An 18,774-nucleotide genomic window follows, 5' to 3' on the forward strand; every position below is an offset into this window, starting at 1 on the left:
TAACTAAACCGCAGATTATTGTCCTGTTTAGCTGATTTATCATTTTGTGTATAAAATGTCAGAAAACTGTTAAAAACAGAGCCAAAAGCAACATAGTCAGATTGCTTGTTTTGTCTGACCGACAGTCCAAAACCCCAAAATATTTGCTTTACTATCACATAAGACAAAGACAAAGCAGCAGATCCTCACATTTTAGAAGCTGAAACCAGCAAATGTTTGGCTGTTTTGCTTGGAAAACGACGAAATACGATTAACAGATTATCCAAAAAGTTACTGATTAATTTTCTGCCAACCAACTAATTGATTAATTGACTACTCATTCCAGCTTTACGTCCATAGTCGGCACAAACACAAACAACCCCAAATCTCACACCACACTAACAACCGCCGCACTCACCTCATCTACATTCTCGAAGGCGTTGATGACATCATAGGGCAGGCAGGACAGCAGGTCGATAACAAACCAGGTCTTCAGGTAGTTCATTCGAATCAATTTGGGGTCGGAGATGACCTCGCCAGCGGGGCCCACGAACGTCGTGTGGAAGTTTAAAACGATGTCCACCAAGAAGATGACATCCACGATGCTGTCCACCACCAGCCACGTCACGTTGTTCTGCTTCGTCTTGAAAGAGACGTTGTAGGGCACCATGATGGCGGTGTAGAAGGTGAGGATGAGGATGACCCAGTCCCACGTGGTCTTGAAGAGGCAGTAGTGCAAGATGATGTGAGGAGGGGTCTTGGGGGTCTCCTGTTTGTACTGAGGTAGGATATCTGAGCCGAGCTGCAGTACCTGCCAAAAAACAGTGTGTCAGGAAAACTGAGAAACACCAAAAGATGTATAAATATACGCAGTGGATTGAGGCTTAAATTGTGTCGTCCTGGTGGTGGCTGTAGCTCACCTGCTCATAAGAACTGCTGTGTAAGTCTCTAACGCTAACTGACCTGATCTAAATGACTCCTCTCTTCACAATTTCTCAGTTTCTAAGGTTTACTCTCTTTTATACAGTGCTTGTGTTTTCTATCAACGTTTCAGCCACAAAGAACTTGAATCTGTAGATGAAACCCCTCACAGCAAAGTGACAGTTTCCAGACATTTCTGAGCCTTTTCTTAGTAATCAGGAATAAAATCACATACATCCTCCGTACCTCAGCTAAGCGGGAGTGTTTGTGGACGTTTTCTCCTTTGTGAACTGTGGGCTGCAGCTGTTGTAAGACGCCTCTACTGCTTGTAAGAGCTCGAGTCAGTCTGGCAAACTTTCCCCAACCTGAGGATAATAAAAACACAGTATATGTACAATTGTTACTCACGATGAAGAGTACAATAGTAGTAAATGTACAATATATGTGTCTAGTGTTGCTACCAACAGGTGCAATCCAATTTGGACAGCACAGCTATGGAAGGACCACAGTACTTCCACCTTTACTACTAACAGAAACTTTTTTTTTAACAAACGGACTTATTCTCTGGGCGACTCTGTTGAGGACAGGCTCAACTATTATGAGCTCATGAGTGCTACACATATGTCAGTTGTTTTGTTGGTCCAAGCTAAAGTACTTCCAGACATACCGGCCGTCACCAGAGTGCGACCTGTTGATGTGGACTGAACTACAGTTTCATGACATTTCCAGATCCTGTTTTTGCTGGTTTGTAGTCGCTCTCTTACACTAATTCACGTTCTGTTTTGAGTGAGTAATTTTTAGGCTGATAACCATCATGATGGGGGGGCGTATTTGACTCAATGGGTACCTGCCAGAGCACATGCACAATGCACAGGGTCGAATGGTGATCACTGATAGACTACTATTATCTGTACCTCTCTCATTTGATAATCTTTGTATGTAAAGTCTTAGATCAAACATGTTTGCCACACAATTTTAAGGCATTTCTGAGTGTCACAAAATTGGAAATAGATGCATTTTTACCATTTTAAACACTCTGAAGTAGAAATAACTTTCATTGGCTGCTTCAGAAAGACACGATTCCTAACAAAAGGTATAATATTGGAGAAATATAGCTTGTTGAATACAACCTTTCGAAGAATCGTCTTCAATGGGCTGTTTAAAGGCCGTGATGTCGCTGAATGTGCAAAGAAACAGGACCACTTTCTCTTGTTCATTTCGAATGGGAGCAATCTTCACAAAAAACCAAACAGGCGTCCCTGAAAAGTATAAAAAGAACAACACATTTATTTAGCTGCATCATCATCATCATCATCATACTTCTCGAGGAGATGACACAGTGCATATATAAATATATATATATATATTGCATAGTGTGAACAAAAATGACTTTCAAAAGTTTTCCTTTAACACCTGCAAGTAGAGGAAGGTTACACCTGCGAGTGGAAACAGACAGAGCATCACATTTTTCTGGGGAAGCTTTCTCTGGTCTGGCTCGCAACCAATTAGTAGATTTCTACAGAGGTAGAAATGATCTGGGCTGCCTTTGAACTCAGCTGTATGTTACAGAGGCTCTGAATACATTTGCATGACAAGAGAGTGGAACTTCACATTTTTCTATTTCCTCACATATGGTGTCGCTACTTACTGTTCTTCTTGTACATCAGTATTTCAAACGAGTTCATCTCATAATTCTCGAACGTCAGTCGCACTTTTTCCGTTGTGTCCTTGTCCGTGAGCTCCCCGTACATGAAGCTGGAAAACACAAAGGGAAATAAGAATTTGAATGTTTAATAGACAGCGGTACATTGGATGAGCATGCTTGTTCTTGTACTGCAGACTGCTGAGGAAGGCTCGAGTGTGTTAGTTACATGTTGTGCCAAGTATTTCCTCATTAGATTGTGGTATTTTGTTCTCATCTTCAGCTGCTTTGACACCTAAACTGTGCAGACTACTGCTAGTACTTAGAGACCACTAGAGAGGTGAATTGCAGAATCATACCGTATCAAATATAAAGTAAAAGTAGATTAAAACTCATTGAAATGTACTTTGAAAGCATAAAAAAGATAAATGCTGTGTAGTGTTTAATTGGCCAAACGCAAAGACCCTCTTGAAGACGGGTCAAGCAAGCATGAGCACATTTAACCACGCTGCAGACATTCATCTCACTTTGCTTGTTACTGCCACCCTCAGCAGCAGCCTGTTCCAGCAGGATCTAAATATAACTCAGAGTTTGTTATGAAATACAAAAGGAAGGCTAAATTTAATGAGACTACATTCTGACGCTGCAGAGACTTTTCAGACCAGTGCTTGATGTAATATCACTGATGAATGTCCTCTCTCTCTTTGAGCCGGGAGACATGTGACTTTCTTCAAAGAAAATACTTTAATGACTCTCTTGTCATGCGTAAAAAATTCCCACAGGTTTGTCTTTGTATGTTTGCAGGATCCAGTATAGAAAAAAAAACACATATACATAATTAAAGGGACACAGAACACTGTAAGAGACGTTCAGATGGAAATCTTTGATCAACACATCTACAGCAGAAGAGATGCAGATATTTGACTTAAACACTCTGGGGAAATGAGTATACATTTTACGTTTGAGTCATCTTCTAAAACATCAAACAGTTGCCCTCTGTGAATGTTTTATGGCCTCATAATCAGGCTCACAGAGATGTTTCCTTGACAGAAAATGAAATGGATCAAATACTGTTGGAAAACAAAACAATGTGGAAGAACAATGCAAAAAAAAGGCAGAAAGACCAGATGAGTAACTAATTGGAAAATTTTACTACTAAAACTACTTCACAGTGGGGTTTCCTGATAGCTGACTGGTTTAAGCACAAACCAACAACATCCAGGGTTCAATATCAATTATAGGTCTTTGTTGCATATCTGTTGAGCCTATCTAATAAAAATGCCAACAATAAATAAAAAACTACTTATCAAGAACCAACTACCCCACTGTTTATTAAATTAAAGTCTCTAAAATTTAGAGACAAAATAAAATCATTTGGTCAAATTATTGGGAGTTTAAATTTTGACTTGATAGGTCAAAAGAACAAAATGACACAACAGCAAGGCTACAATATATGTAGTGAAGTAAAGTATATAAAGGACGTCAATATATAAATGGGGAAATACAATTAAACAAAATAAGTTTGCATTACAGGGATCAATAAATCTATTTTATTCTTAAGATTAGATAAATATCTCAAATCAATAATTGTGGCATAAATCATTTACAGATTAAGAACCTTTTAACAAAACAGACAAAAGGCAAGATAAAAACAAACAAAATAACAAAATCTTGGTCAAAATATAACAAATTGAGACTTAGCTTGTTGTTTCAGTTTAACTGACATTGTTACATCATTTAGATTACTGTAAATATTGACAACATATTTTATTTATTCCTCAAATCTTGTTGTTTCTTTGTTGTTTAACCCTAACCCTAACCCTAACCCAACCCTAACCCTCTTGAGGACTCTACTCTACTCTACTTCTAATACTACTATATTAATTACAATGTTATGCTTCCTATGAGAACTTAATATTGACCGTACACTAATGACGTGTTGTTTCTTCCTCGAATAAAGACAAATGTAACTAAGGGAGACTCAACGGGCAACTGTGACGGAGACAGTCGATTAACTAGGCTAGTTTTCGATAGCCTTGCTAGCTTGTCTAGTTGTACTGTAACATGAGGGAAATTATTGTAATTCTTGAAATAAGGAATAAGTAATTCACTGAAATTTATTGTATCATGTACACATAACACTAGCATCATGAAAACTATGTGTAAACAAAAATATCAGCTCTCAAATACAGTCAGTTTAGGTTTGTCTTCCCTCATCTTGCAAACACGGAACTTCACTCCATCTAGCAAACTAAAAATAAATCTAAAACAAATCGCCTGTTCAATATTTGTATTGGCAAGTGTTCTGAAGCTTATGTTTGGGGACCCGAGGGTGTAAATCAGTAATAGCCGCAGTGTTGGCTGCAACAAACACCATCTCCCACAACAGATGAAATCTCCCACGGTCTTCAAATCTGGCAGCACCAACTGTTTCCATGTGATCCTATTAATATAGTGGTTACTGACGGGCACAGTCAACACCACACAAGGCTAGAAATGGTTTACTCGGATAGGAATACTTCTCAATTTTTATTCCTTTTACAGCATGTGAACAGTTTTGGAGAGAGTACCCCAGAGACACTGTGGTCTCACTGTTGCAGTCAGTGATGTGGAACCAGTTTCAGCTCTTACACCCCGATTTCATCACAGATTTGTGTCTTATTATCTGGTTTCTGGCTTTGTAAGAGAAAAAAAAAAATCTACCGGACTGTCCTAAATTATGGGGATATCTTATTATTTTATTTGAATTCTCCTTCATCTCAACGTGGCAGAATATACTATGACTTTGACTTCCTCTGCTGAGATGAAGCTACTGAGGGGAACTGTAGTCGATCCAAGGACTCCAGGGTCCCCTCACAGTTAAGTCCAGTATATATAAAAACAAGCCCCTGGGGACTGCACAACAGAGCTCCTCATGGTGTCTTACAGCCCAGCAACGTTGGGGGAGAAACCTCAGTTTGACTCCTTGTATCTACACTTTTATCACTTAGGCCATTACTCACAGCTCATTACAGTATTGGAGGTTTGAAATGAAGATCTATAAATCGAAAGCGTGGTGGTTCCTCACAGCTCAGCTCTTTCTTCACCACAACAGGCTGATTCATTGACCACATTACTGCAGCTGCAGAGATGAATCTCACCATTTGATCGAAAAGTAATGCTTAACATGTTTTTTTGTACTGATAATGCAATAACACTTCCTATAATCCTGCTAATTAATCAAGAATTGTGCAAAAGAATCTAAACTTAAGACACTGCTGCTGGGCGATAGTGGCATGTAGTAAATACTGTATGTGCCAAGTCTCCACAGAAAGTACAAAACCAAAAACATGAGCACAAACACCTGCAAGGAGATGAAACCTGATTATATATATATATCTACTTAAATAAGCCTCTTTACTTATCACCTTGAAAGAAAAACGTTCCTCCTGGTGGTAGAAGGTGAAAATACAAATACACACAAATGCAATAGATGTAAAATTTAAAAAAAATGCTCCTACAGTGGTACAAAATAAACTTAATGTGTTTTATTTCTAGAAAAGAGAGTATCAAGCTAAACCTGCTGACTGAAACTGAAAGCAAAACTGAAAAAACTGGCACTGAGATTCACTTTACCAACTTTTCATTGCAGCAAAACAAAGAACTGATTGTAGTCTATTTATCTATCTATCTGTCTATCTATCTATCTATCTATCTATCTATCTATCTATCTATCTATCTATCTATCTATCTATCTATCTATCTATCTATCTGTCTATCTATCTGTCTATCTATCTATCTATTGTATGACATACATCATGTCAAAAGAAGTCCAAGATTTAGCCAAAATAATTATGTATTGTCATATCTTAAAAACGTGTTTGTAACGTGGTGCAGGACAACAACAAAAAAAGCTATAGTTGATATGTTCCCCATTTCATAATTAAGTGTTAAATCAGTAAATTTGATAAACCAAACATCTCTCCTCATCAGCATTTGAAGACTGAAATCCAAACATATTTGTATTATTAAGACACAGATGTTCTCGCCTACCTGCAGGTGCTGCTTTTCTGCATCACCTCGGCCCTGTGGTACCCCGACAACTTGCAGAAACCGTCATTGCTGTAGACGATGGGCCAGTCCACAATCTGAGCGTTTCCCAAGACAAAGTTTGTATCTGTTTGAAAGTACACGGGAAAGAAAAAGGGACGAATACTTGAGGGGTTACAGTATTTTTCTAAAAAAAAAAAAAAGGAGCAAGTTATAGAAACATAAACTATGGTTTGGGTAGAGAAAAGGTTGAAGCAAACTGCATTTCATCTAAATCAAAGTCAAGGATTTGGGGGACTTGCAAAGGAAAAATCTTGCAAAGACAAAACAGTTATTCAAAAAAATGACAGGACACAATGTTAGGCCACAATATATAAGTTTTGAATCAATGTAAAGTGCTGCATACAAGAGTGTTTTTATAACTGAATTCTTAAGTGTCTGTCCTTTAACATTTGTTATTGTAGAGCAAGTATTGATGTTCAGAGAAACAGAAAAATGGCTCCTTCAATATTTTTGTTTGGGGACAAGATATTTCATCAATTCTTGACACAAATTTATAATGGAAGAGAGAAAACATTTAGGATTAGTGCTTCAGGAGTCATTTTAAATATCAGGTAGCAATCCGTCACTTATTTTGTGACGATGATGGAGATTATTCCCTCACCATAGCTACAATATGTCCCTTCATGTTTGTTTTAAGTATTTTTGAAGCAAATTTCTTGTTTAAAAATGTGTCTTTGTCTCGCAATGTTTACCCAGTCATTAAAAAGATTGATTAAATGTTGCTTTAAGAGCTGCTAACACAATTAAATGATTTTCATTAGTGTCCATGATGGTCCATTACACACTCCACACAGGGCACATACTCACTAAAACAAATGTCAGCCAAAGACAAACTCTGTTTTCCTGCAGTACGCCACTAATCCAAATACTAGTTGACTGTTAGCACAAGTGTTACTAGTTCTGCACTAATTTTGGCATATATACAGTATATTGCTTCTCAATAATGTCTTATGTTGCTGTTTGTGTGTGTTGCTTATGTAGAGAATGTAGTAATAAGCCTAAATGCTGTTTCCCATGTATCCCCAACCTATATTACTGGGTGAAAATATTCCTCATTTGCAAATGCAGTCTGCAAATATTAATATCCGCCGTCATTGATTTTTTAAATGTCATGAAAAACAGTGAGTACATAAATTCTCATATTTTACATATTCAAATGTTAGTGAGGCCTCCAAGCTAGACTTAATCATAATCAAAATGTTAATAAACCTAAATAGTAAGAGTTGCATGTGCGTGTTTAATGGCCTATTTTGCTTACGTCCTAATTTTTTAAACCTGTCAGCAATTTTATAATTAACACACTGTTGCTCAGTGTCATTACTTAAAGTCTAAATGGTCTTCATGTCATGTGATAGGAAATTAAAGGATAGCTCCGGTATTTTTCATTTTGCCTGCTGGCTTTTTGAACTATATAACATGCAATTGATAGGGATATGTAGAATTTGTGATGGAAAAATGTGCAAAATTTAACTATGGCTTAAATAAAATTACTACATTAATTATGTTTGTTTCAAATACTTGATAAAATCATTTTAAAGCTGGAACATAAATTAGGATTGTTGAGCTGATTATGATTATGATTTGAACATGAATACAGGCCATCAATCTTTGCCTTGTAAAATAAATATCACATGTAATTGTCCCTTAATGATAATTATGCAAGACTTCATTGATAAATTAGACATGATTATTAATTTGCACATCTGCAAGTTGCATTTTACCATTTTACATCATAAAATGTTGGTTTAGCAGGTGACAACGGCAATCACAAAAGGAAAAAAAAAGAATAATTTAAGTTTTATTCTGCAGCTGGGATCAAAAACTATAATATTACAAACATAGTGATGTTTATGGATTATTTTTGACATAGTAAAACAATGTGACACATAGCCATTAGCCACATAATTTGGGAAAATGCAAAAAGGAGGAGAAGATATAATAGTTTTCATTGGGAGAGGAGAAAAATACAGAATCTTAAAGCAAACTACCCTGACAGGCACACAGACTACAACAACGTGACGACACAGGGGTGAAGGAGCAGGAGAAGGAATTGAACACTTGGCATAAAACACATACAGTCATTTTCATCCCACATATTAACACACACACACACACAAAAACTACATTCCTTTGATCACATCAAAATCAAACACATTGAAATGACAACTAAAAGCATGAAGACATTGACAGAATATGATGCTCGAGACGTTCCATGCCAACGTGTTATTTTACAATGATCAGATGAATGTTATTCTTGTGAGTAAAGAAGCTCCAAAGCTCTGTAAGTGTTATTAGCCCCGGATTTGTTGATTTACTGCTGTGTTGCAACAAATTTTCACCAACATTTTAAGAGATATAAACATGTGTAGTGCGTAAGTGCTTTGTAAATTAACAGCATTTGGTATAGAACATTTAGTGGTACATTACAAAGAGAGGGAAACTGTAAAGAATACACGAGCAGCACGCCAAACTAAACTTTATTGTACCTGTCTGTCTATGTGACAGTGTCCAAACTGAAAATTTTGAAAAGAAAACAAGTGTTAAGAGATTACAGTGAGAAACATCTGTTCAATGTCAGACAAAAAAAGATGGGGCATGCCAACAAAAAGAGAGACATGTGGTTACAACACTGCTGTGAACTCAGCAATCCTCTGACCTGAATGGATGCTACACGCTAAAAACATGACAATTTGTTCAAAGAAATCTGTATAGCAACTATAGCTTTATTTATCAAGACCTCAGGCTGAAGGCTGAGCTTGTATTTAAAGCAGTTAGGCTGAAAGTTCACTGGTTTACGTCGCCAGACCAACAGCAAATTTGTACAGAAAATTATGACATTTAAAGCAGCTATAAACAATATTTTTTATATTAACAATGTATCAAATAATGTCAGAAATTTAACCGCAATTCTGCAGCTCCCCTTAGCTTTACAAAGCTTTATACTGAAGCAAGTTTCAGTTCAATGCTCAGCATTCAGCTGCATCTTTACTGTTTTGGTTCACTCTCAGCACTCTCATTGCGTCATTTTCAGAGAAAAAGCTCTAAAACTCCACTGCACACTACCTGCTCAGTACCAAACGACAAACCGACACAGTTAGCTGCAGACTAGCTGGTGAACATAGTGGAGCATTTAGCAGCTAAAGTGAATATTTCCCTCAGGAGTTGGTAGAGACCAAAAACAGAGCTAAAAGAGAGTGAATATTGAACTTACATTCACCAGGTGGACAGAAACACGACTTCAAATGAATGATGATGTTGCTCCATAACCGCTGGATGTGTAAAGAAACGACTGTTTGCTATCAAGTTCAACATATCAACTTAAAAGGTGATGATATGTCATTGTTCTGTTCACAGCTTTTTCTGCTGCCTCCAAATGGCCAAAAAACAGTGAATGCAGGTTTTAGAATTACAGAAACAGTACTTTTACTGTAGACTTATGCTCCTGCTTTAAACTTATGCTAATTAAAGCTGCATTAATGCATTTCTGGCCACTAGGGGGCAGATAAACTCTAAAACAGACAGCTTGACATTGCTGAAGTTTGTAGCATACAGTTGCTTTCATTTGCACATCTAGCAGACTTGAAGCAACATTAGTATTCATTTGGAGTTGTGTTTCTGTCCACCTGAGGAATGTAACCCCAATATTCACTCTACTACTGGCTCTGTTTTTGGTCTCCATCAACCCCTGAGGGAAATATCTGGCTCTTTAGCTGCTAAATGCTCCACGCTAGCTTTGTCTGTCGACTGTCTGGTGTTGGTCAGGTAGCGTACAGTATGTTTATCAGAGTGTGTTTGCAAAAAACATCTGTGTACTGCCGCTGATGAGAGCAAAGACTGAGCTAAAACAGTAACTGCGTTGTAAAACCGAAATAATGAGCTAAATTAAGCTGAACAGCTCTGTAGAGCTGCAACGTTCAAAGTACTGGATACAACCTAATTTAGTCATTTGATACATATGAAAAATATTGATTAATGTAGCTTTAAAGGACTGATTCATTTAAGATGACAACTGGCTATAAACATTTTTCATGGCAGACATTTTGTCATGTGAGAAAAGCACAGGTGAGATTAACAACATTAATGATGGCTTCATTCAGTGTGTGAAATGCTCTGTGACAATCAGAGGGTCCATGTGGGTGGGTGGAATTACACTTGTCACATGTCACAGTGAATGTAGATTTATAGTGTGATTTATGTATTTTTTCTAGGTTTATGCAATTTCAAAACATAGTAGGTCTCTGACACCCACTGAATCCAATTAGCTATTATAACACCACACAAATAATCCTTCTATATGATGTGGAAAAATGAGAAATGTTACTGAAAATCATCTCCCTGATAAAAGTGAGTCTAAGCACACTTTTGTTGTTCACTTAGTTCACTTTTAGTTTTTGGTTCGGAGTGATATAAGGACTGCATGTTTTGATTTTTTCCTCATAGGATAAGAAAGTGTATTTTGCATAAGGACTAGTTTATGTTTTCAGGTTGTCATAAGTGTTAATTAACTACCTTTTTTGAGTATTAGCTACATTTCATGTTTTATTGTGCATTCTTGCTTACTGACTTACTTATATAGTATATTTAGTATATAGTTAGTATATAGTGCACTATATTCACTGTCCGCCATTTTGAGCGTCCAATTGAAAAATGTATCCACTATATATTTCCCTCAAAACAACGGAGCAAAAAATATCCGTATGTACACTACTTTCTGCTAACAATCCCATGATGCACACTAAGCTCCAACTTATTTTACTGAAAAACCGACATTTCAACTTGTCAATGCTGGTTTTATGGACGCAAACATTACAGTTGTGTGACTCTGCACCTTTCAGTGATGACACAAAATGATGATGACCGGTAAGTGTCTGAAAATGTCAATTTTCTACTGACTATTGAGTAAACTACTGAGTGTCTGGATAAGTGAACATGATTGATTTGGGACACACAAATGGCATGGATCCATCATTAATCTATAGTAGTTGCACCTGTGCATTTCCTGCTATGACAAGTAAACATGTCTGCTGAGAAAAAGATGGACAGCACAGCTTTAAAGAAAAACAAGTGTCAAGTGTCACTCTATATATTGAGAGAGTTAAGTTTAGGTGGTGCATTAAACATTTAAATCTGAAATAGAAACAAAAAAACACTCTAATCTTGAACATTTAAATCAAAATGTAGCACAAAGATTCATATTAAACAATGAGTGATTGAGAGACCAAAGTTACATGAAAGGAATAGCTCACTGTTTGTGAACCTCCACCCACCACTGAGTCTCTCACAAGTCACTCCGCTGTTTCCACAGCGGCACCCTGCAGATTAGAGTCTCGGCTCTTTTGTTTTCTAGCTTAGGAGAGATTTACTGCTTGCTAATCCATGGACCGCCCAAGGTCATAAGAAAAACATATGCATGTGCTTTTTTTAATGGGTGCTTTTTCCTTTTTTTTTTTAAAAAAAAAAAAAATATATATATATACACCTTAAGGATCCAGATATCACATCTGATGCGTTTACCTTTTCTGAACAAGTTGTTCCCTTCTGTCATAACACATCTTAAAGTAGATATGTGCAACAGGGGCAGACTGACATGAAACATACACAGATGCTCGTGTTATTTTAACAGACTTCTCAGGACACTAACTATAACTAATGCATGCAATAAACTCCAAAATCTAACCCTAACCAAACCCTGTTGGAGAAAGAGATGATTATAGCTCAAGCTGAATTCAATTTCAGCTACACCAAACTAATTTTGTCCCTCATTAGTCGGTGTATAGTCCAGTTTTTTTCCCCCACAAATGTGGCTCATGACAGACACACACATCTCTGCTGGTTTTGTTTCACAGCTAGCTGTCCAGTGTCATAACTCTCCAGTCTGTCCTGTCACTTCCTATTGGATCTAATAATACAGAAAGAACCAAAGGATCAGTGACACCCGTGTCCAAAAATACTGCAAGTCTGCCATCAGAATTTAGAAGTTTTAGCTTCGGAGTGTGATTGTCTTCACATCTGGACCACATACTGTGCATAAACAGGCAAAAATTAAACCCATTTGTCTCAGTAACAGAAGAAGATTATATTTTTTGTGACATATAAACAGATATGAAGAGAAGAAGAGAGAAGTCATTTGTTAGAGAAGGAGTTCATCACTACTGCTGACTTTGCCTAGTAAGATATTTAAAATGTTTTGGTAACAGAGGTCTGGTATGTGTGCTGCCAGTTTTCAAACTTTAAAAAAAAACAAAAAAAAAAAAACAATTAAGGCCACAAGAAAGCTGAAAAGAATACAACCAATTAAATCCATTTCATCATAATACATCAAATCCCTCTCTGCTGGGATGCTTATTTGATTGGCCTGAATCAGAGTATTGTGCAAAGTTTTCACTGTTGTTATTTTGCACATAAATTAAAAATGCATTGCAGCAGTCTTAATCAGCCATAGCTTGAGGTTTAGTTGGACAAATACAACCTCCCATTCAAGACTTAATCACATCCTGTTGGTTTAATATTAGACATTAAATGTTCATCAAAGGCTAATGGCTTCACTACACCAAAAGCCTAATAGTTTAATTTCAAAACAGTCAGTCGCTTTAAGGGGAAACATGGTGAATAATAAAGGCATTAGTCTGTTTTCACAGTGGAGATCATCATTACTGATCCCTGAAACAATTATGCACCTTTAGTTAGTATATTTACACTGTACTTGCATCCATTCCAGACATTTCTGCTCCATGTAATTTTCCAATAACCACTTCCTTATGTAATCAGAAATAAATTTAATGATTTTGATATAACAGGCTGTCTTTTTCCTTCTCTATGATCTCCTACAGTTAACAGCAGCTTTGTCAGATTATGCAATCACTGTTACACTAATTGAAATAATTGAATTGAACGTTGATCATGAAACACTGCAGTAGTTTTTTTTCCCTTGCTACGCAGCTCAATGCAAACACTAACTTTTGAAGTCATTCAGTATTAAAGTGAAGGTCCAGCGACTAATCAGCCGTTTCATCTGTTCCAATTAGTTGATTGGCTTTACTAGACGGGGTGTAGAACAATTAATGAATCTTAATTGTTTCTTAGCTAATTTCCATTTCTTACATCTTAAAGCTCAGTGAGCAGAATAAATCCTCATCCTTACCGTTCGACCGTCTGACAATATTCTCCAAAAAAGTATTCTGAGGGGCCACAAGTCCCCTGCGACCCCCCGCCATCCTGCCTCTTCACTCAGTCGTCTGCAGGTGAATCTTTACTCCTCAATCTGCCGTTTGCCTTCATGGTCTCTCCGGCTCTGAGACGCTGCGTGGGTTTCTTGGAGAGGAGCTGACTGTCTGGTCTGGTCAGTGGTTTCACCTCCTCAGCCCGGTGCGGTGCGATGCGGTGCGGTGCGGTGCGGTGAGGTGCGTTGGCGCTTCTTTACGCACCTCATCATCCAGGAAGGGAAAACAACGGCTGGGCGCATCGCAGGAGGGGCCGAGACTCTGGTCCTGCATATGTATCAGAAGCAGGACCTGGAGCGCCATCTGCTGCACAAAACTATGTGTGCTCTGATAATTCAGTGTGATTCTTTCCCTCCTCAGCAAACTCCAGTGGTGAAAAGTTACTCAAGTGTCCTGAAATGTCATTTTCTGCTACTCCACGAGATTTATTTGACAGCTGTCACCAGTCACTTTACAAATTCAAATTCTACAAAATATATATATGATAACCATATAAATTGCATACAATTTAACCAGCGGTTTCCAATCTTTATTTCATGTGTCTCCTTACATGTTACAGTCTCACCGAAGAGAGATTTCCCCTCTGAACTTCTCTGTAGTTTCATCTAAATAATTATTTGAAGCCCAGATAGGAGGTGCAGTTATAATATTTCACAAAAAAGCAAAGATCAGATTCAGATTTAATATAAATTTATGTAGCCAAACTTTTTTTTAATTCTTTCATACTGAATTACTTCACTACATTTATTTGACAGATGTAGTTACTTTTCAGATTTATAACACTCATGCATTGTTATAGATTTAACTACCGAGCAGTATATAAAGCATCATATATTATATGATAATATATAACAGTCTGACAGGTGTCAATATGCATAAATTAGTATTTCTGCTTTTGATACTGCGATTATATTTTGCTGACAATATTTCTGTACTCAAGTAAATTTTAATATGTGGAACTTAAACTCATAATGGAGTCATTTTGACTAGCAAAATCTTCAGCAATCTTCAGTCTCTCAAAAGTTTATACTCACGTTTAAGTACTTTAATTTATTTTTATATGTACCAAACTAGTCTATAACAATAACATTCAAAAGGTTTTCAAGGATAAAGATGACTTTCCTGCATTAGTTGTACATTATCATGATAAAAATGGTATAATTATTGAAGGTTTTAGTGATATTCTGTTGTGAGCAGTAAGAGCTGACACTCAGCTGTGAAGAGACAAAAATTAAATGTTCAATAACGTCACCCAAACTAATCCTATAAACAATCTAAACTGAACGTTATAACGCTCCATAATCTGAAACTTAACAGAAATCACAGATAACAACATTTTTCTCATAGAAGTTGAGTATCAGATTATTCAGATAAAGACTTTCTTCTCATGAGTTTTGCCCATTTTAACAAACTCTAATATGTTTAATTTTATGGTAGATGAAGATTTGCTGGCTCACTAAGTATTACAGCATGACTCTTCTAACAATGGTTTGGATATTGGAGAAAAAATTGAAATTGAATATTTTTTATTTCAGATGAAGATGTGGGAGGAAATAAATCAACTTGAAGGCTAAAATGACATCTTTTAAAACTCCTCATCTCATGTTGGAGGGGTTGTGGCTCAGTAGGGGGACCTTACTCACATATTTTGGGAATATCTGACACTCCTACAGTCTTGAGAAAATGTTCAAAAAGACATTACATTGATTTGGGGTATTAATTTGAATCCACCATTTTTATTTTGGGTATCCTACCAGAGAACATACTAGATAATAATTGAATTATTTATTAAGGAAAGCCACAAACTTCAAATATCATGAAGAGGATCAAAGCAGAGCTTCAACTAAAAAAACATCTGGAAAGAGCAGACTATTCCAGATCTATACATATAAGAGTATTTTATCATTATTTATTTCTACTTCTCGACAAGATCATCTCTATTTTTGTGAGTTATTCTGTTATTTGCTGAGCTGATACAATAAAAATAGATTTTTTTTAGAAACAGTGAACTGTGTTTAACAGCTAATTTCAGTTTGGAGTGTATAACCAAACTAAGAAATACAGTTAGGAAGGCTTCCTGCAGCCGGCCCAGGAGGATTTGGGTATGATGAATTTCATGGATTACTTTGGGTTTAGAGTCAGACTGTTAAAAGGAGTGTCCCAAAGGAGCAGTAGCCTAATACTGAGCCATGTGATTTTTCCCCTCCTTTGATTCCTGCAGTAGAATTGTCTCTTTGAAAAGGAGCCTTTCCCCAACTGTCGCATTAATCTTGTCCAATTATTTTGGACCCTGCAGTGCCCAAGTTACAACAGAGCTCCAATAATGCTTTGGTGACAGCATTTCCATCAAAATTAAACAAATAGATGGTACAAAAATAGTCCGGACAAATGTCATGAGAGGTTTTCTCACACCTGTGGTTTCTTTGAAGCCCAGAATACTGCTGGTTTTCTATCTTTCAGTTTGTTCATTGCATTCACTTGCTATTGCAGGTGTAAATCAGACTGGATGGCTACTATGGAAACCAGCAGGGCTCTATGTACTGAAGACCAGCACTGAGTATGTTTTTAGTAGGGATGTGCAGAAGGCCCGATATTTGTATTTGTATCTGTATTTGTTGAGGCAGCAAAATTATTTGTATTTGTATTCGAATAAAAGTGGAGACTTAAAAATCCTGTTTTTGTTTTTTTATTACGCTTTCAATTTTAGAAAATTAAAGTGCTTCAATAAGTGTTCATGAATAAACTACCTTACAAAGGAGGTCCCCACACCAGGTCTCAAACTGGACTCTCCCAGATCATAGACGACTGCGCTGATTACTGAGCTAAAACTTTACTAGACAGACCTCTACCTATTTATACACCCATAACAGAGAGTCAGCACACTGTGTAACATGTAGGGAAGAACTTCAAAGGCGATTCTTGCTTTGCACTTTTCATTTATTGCCTATTTTTTACAACCTAACTTTGTGGAAAGGAGAAGGGGAACAACAGGTCATGGAGAGTCCCTTGGGAGCATTTCACATGTGTCAGTAGGTCAGCTTTATCTCTGGCGAACACCCTAAACTCCGAGAGTGATGTCCACATAAGAAAATGTGCTTCATGTAGCAGGTGGATGTGACTCCCCTCGTTGAGACCTGCTGATAGACGTAACAGTGGAGCAGAGGAGAGAGACTGAGATAGCGATGTAATCGACCTGTGTGCTGGTATTTGACATGTTTTTTTTCTTCCTGAAAACAAATAATTTTTAAAATATTTGTATGAAACAAATATTCATTAAAAAACCCACTATTTGTGCTTTGCCGAATAACATATTTGTATTTGGGCACACCCCTAGTTTTTAGGTGACCAAACGAACAGTGAAACAGGTTTTTCTGGCTGTAATCATTCCTCCTGTTCATACTGACCATTAGAAGATTTCCTCCAAACATGCTCACTATATAAGTGATGGGGGACAAAACCCACAGCGCTTTTTGAGTAAAAATGTATTTATAAGTTTATCTGAAGATAATATGAGACTTCAGCCATTTCAGTTAGTCAAATAAAGTGGACATATCTCACAGTTGGTCTCTTTAGTTAAAAATGTCCGTCTTTGTGTCTCAATGGACAGTAGTTTCTGCTCAGCTGCAGCAGAAGGATCGGAACCGTCCTATCACTGACATTGAAAGTGCATTATGAAGGGATCTTCTAATGATTACAGCTAGAAAAATGTGTAAATGGTCGTTTGGGCACTGGGCTATTGTTTTAGAACTGGCTTAAAAATAACGGACCTATCCTTTAAATCATTCTTGGTAAATAAAAGACAAACCGGCACCGTGTTCACGGCTACATTTAAGGGCTGATGATCGCTGAATCGGTGTTTGCTTTGGGTTTCATGGTGTGCAAATCTTTGGTAATAACTTCCTAGAGCCTTAAAAGGTTATGAAACTCAGGTGTAGGAGATTATGATAATGATCACCTGCTTCAAAATACGTAAACCGGCCCCACCTGTGTTATTATATCAGTGTTGGAAAGATAAAGGGTATGTAACAGCAAAGTCTGTTATAAATGAGGTCACTGATCATTATCTTGCATGTGACCAGATTGCTGACACAGAATGAGGTTTCATAAAAAGTCAGATGTCTATTACTAAGAGAGCCCCAAACTCTCTGTAATGTTGCGACTGACAACTTATAATAAGGTGTTATAATTTTAGCAAAGCCTATTGTTCCTGACAGAAACGTCACTAAAATACAGCAGATTTAACAGAATCTCAAGGCTCCCCACTGTGGAAAAACTGTTTAACTCTGTGACAATCCCTAATGAGAAGTGAGCACTTCCATGAACCTAGAAAACATACTCCCTTCCTGTTTTTTTTTCCTAACTTCAAAGGTTCAAGAGGATTAAACAATCTAGTTCCAGCTACGATTGTTCTTTCCGACAGTCACCACCCTTTAATACATGAAATGTGAAAGTCAAATGTATTCTGGTAGTGAAATGAACCCCTTTGTGAAATGAAGTTACGTAACGTTCCCCCCCCAACCTCCACAGACAATGTATCCAATTCCTCCAACATTTTCCTTGTGGAATACACTTCTCAACACGTCTAATTATTATTATAGAGATTGTATAACCAGCAGGAAGCTTGATTTTCTCAACTTGAAAGTGTATTTTGTTAACAAGCGCTAAAATAAGGACTCGCAGATCAGATATAGAACGCTATGAAGTTTTTATCTGAGGGAGCTCTAAGAAATGTGGAGCGTTTACAGAGCTGTTGCAGTGTGGACTTAATTTTTGTGATACAACGAAGGGTGTAAATAATCTGTCAATTATTTTCTCGATTAATCGATCAGTCGTTTGATCTATGAAATGTCTTAAAATGGTAAAAAATGGCGATCACTGTTTCCCAAAAGCCCAAGATGCAACCTGAAATGTTTTATTTAG

The 18,774-nt window shown here is 37.1% G+C and overlaps 1 protein-coding gene across 2 annotated transcripts in view; it reads right to left on the bottom strand.

Moving 5' to 3' along the window:
* Nucleotides 1–14,104, bottom strand: part of kcnh1a (potassium voltage-gated channel, subfamily H (eag-related), member 1a) — a 42,699-nt gene extending 28,595 nt beyond the window's left edge. For both annotated transcript variants that reach the window (XM_067610594.1, XM_067610593.1), the window contains exons 1-6: nt 13,776–14,104; nt 6,575–6,698; nt 2,549–2,655; nt 2,031–2,159; nt 1,147–1,265; nt 398–790 (exon numbers count right to left, since the gene is read on the bottom strand). In XM_067610594.1, the coding sequence (XP_067466695.1) occupies nt 398–790; nt 1,147–1,265; nt 2,031–2,159; nt 2,549–2,655; nt 6,575–6,698; nt 13,776–13,848 (945 nt within the window). In that variant the 5' untranslated portion in view covers nt 13,849–14,104. The remainder of the gene's footprint in view (nt 1–397; nt 791–1,146; nt 1,266–2,030; nt 2,160–2,548; nt 2,656–6,574; nt 6,699–13,775) is intronic.
* Nucleotides 14,105–18,774: the final 4,670 nt, after the last annotated feature.

This window comes from Thunnus thynnus, chromosome 14, assembly GCF_963924715.1.
Source record: "Thunnus thynnus chromosome 14, fThuThy2.1, whole genome shotgun sequence".
Classification (NCBI taxonomy): Eukaryota; Metazoa; Chordata; class Actinopteri; order Scombriformes; family Scombridae; genus Thunnus; species Thunnus thynnus.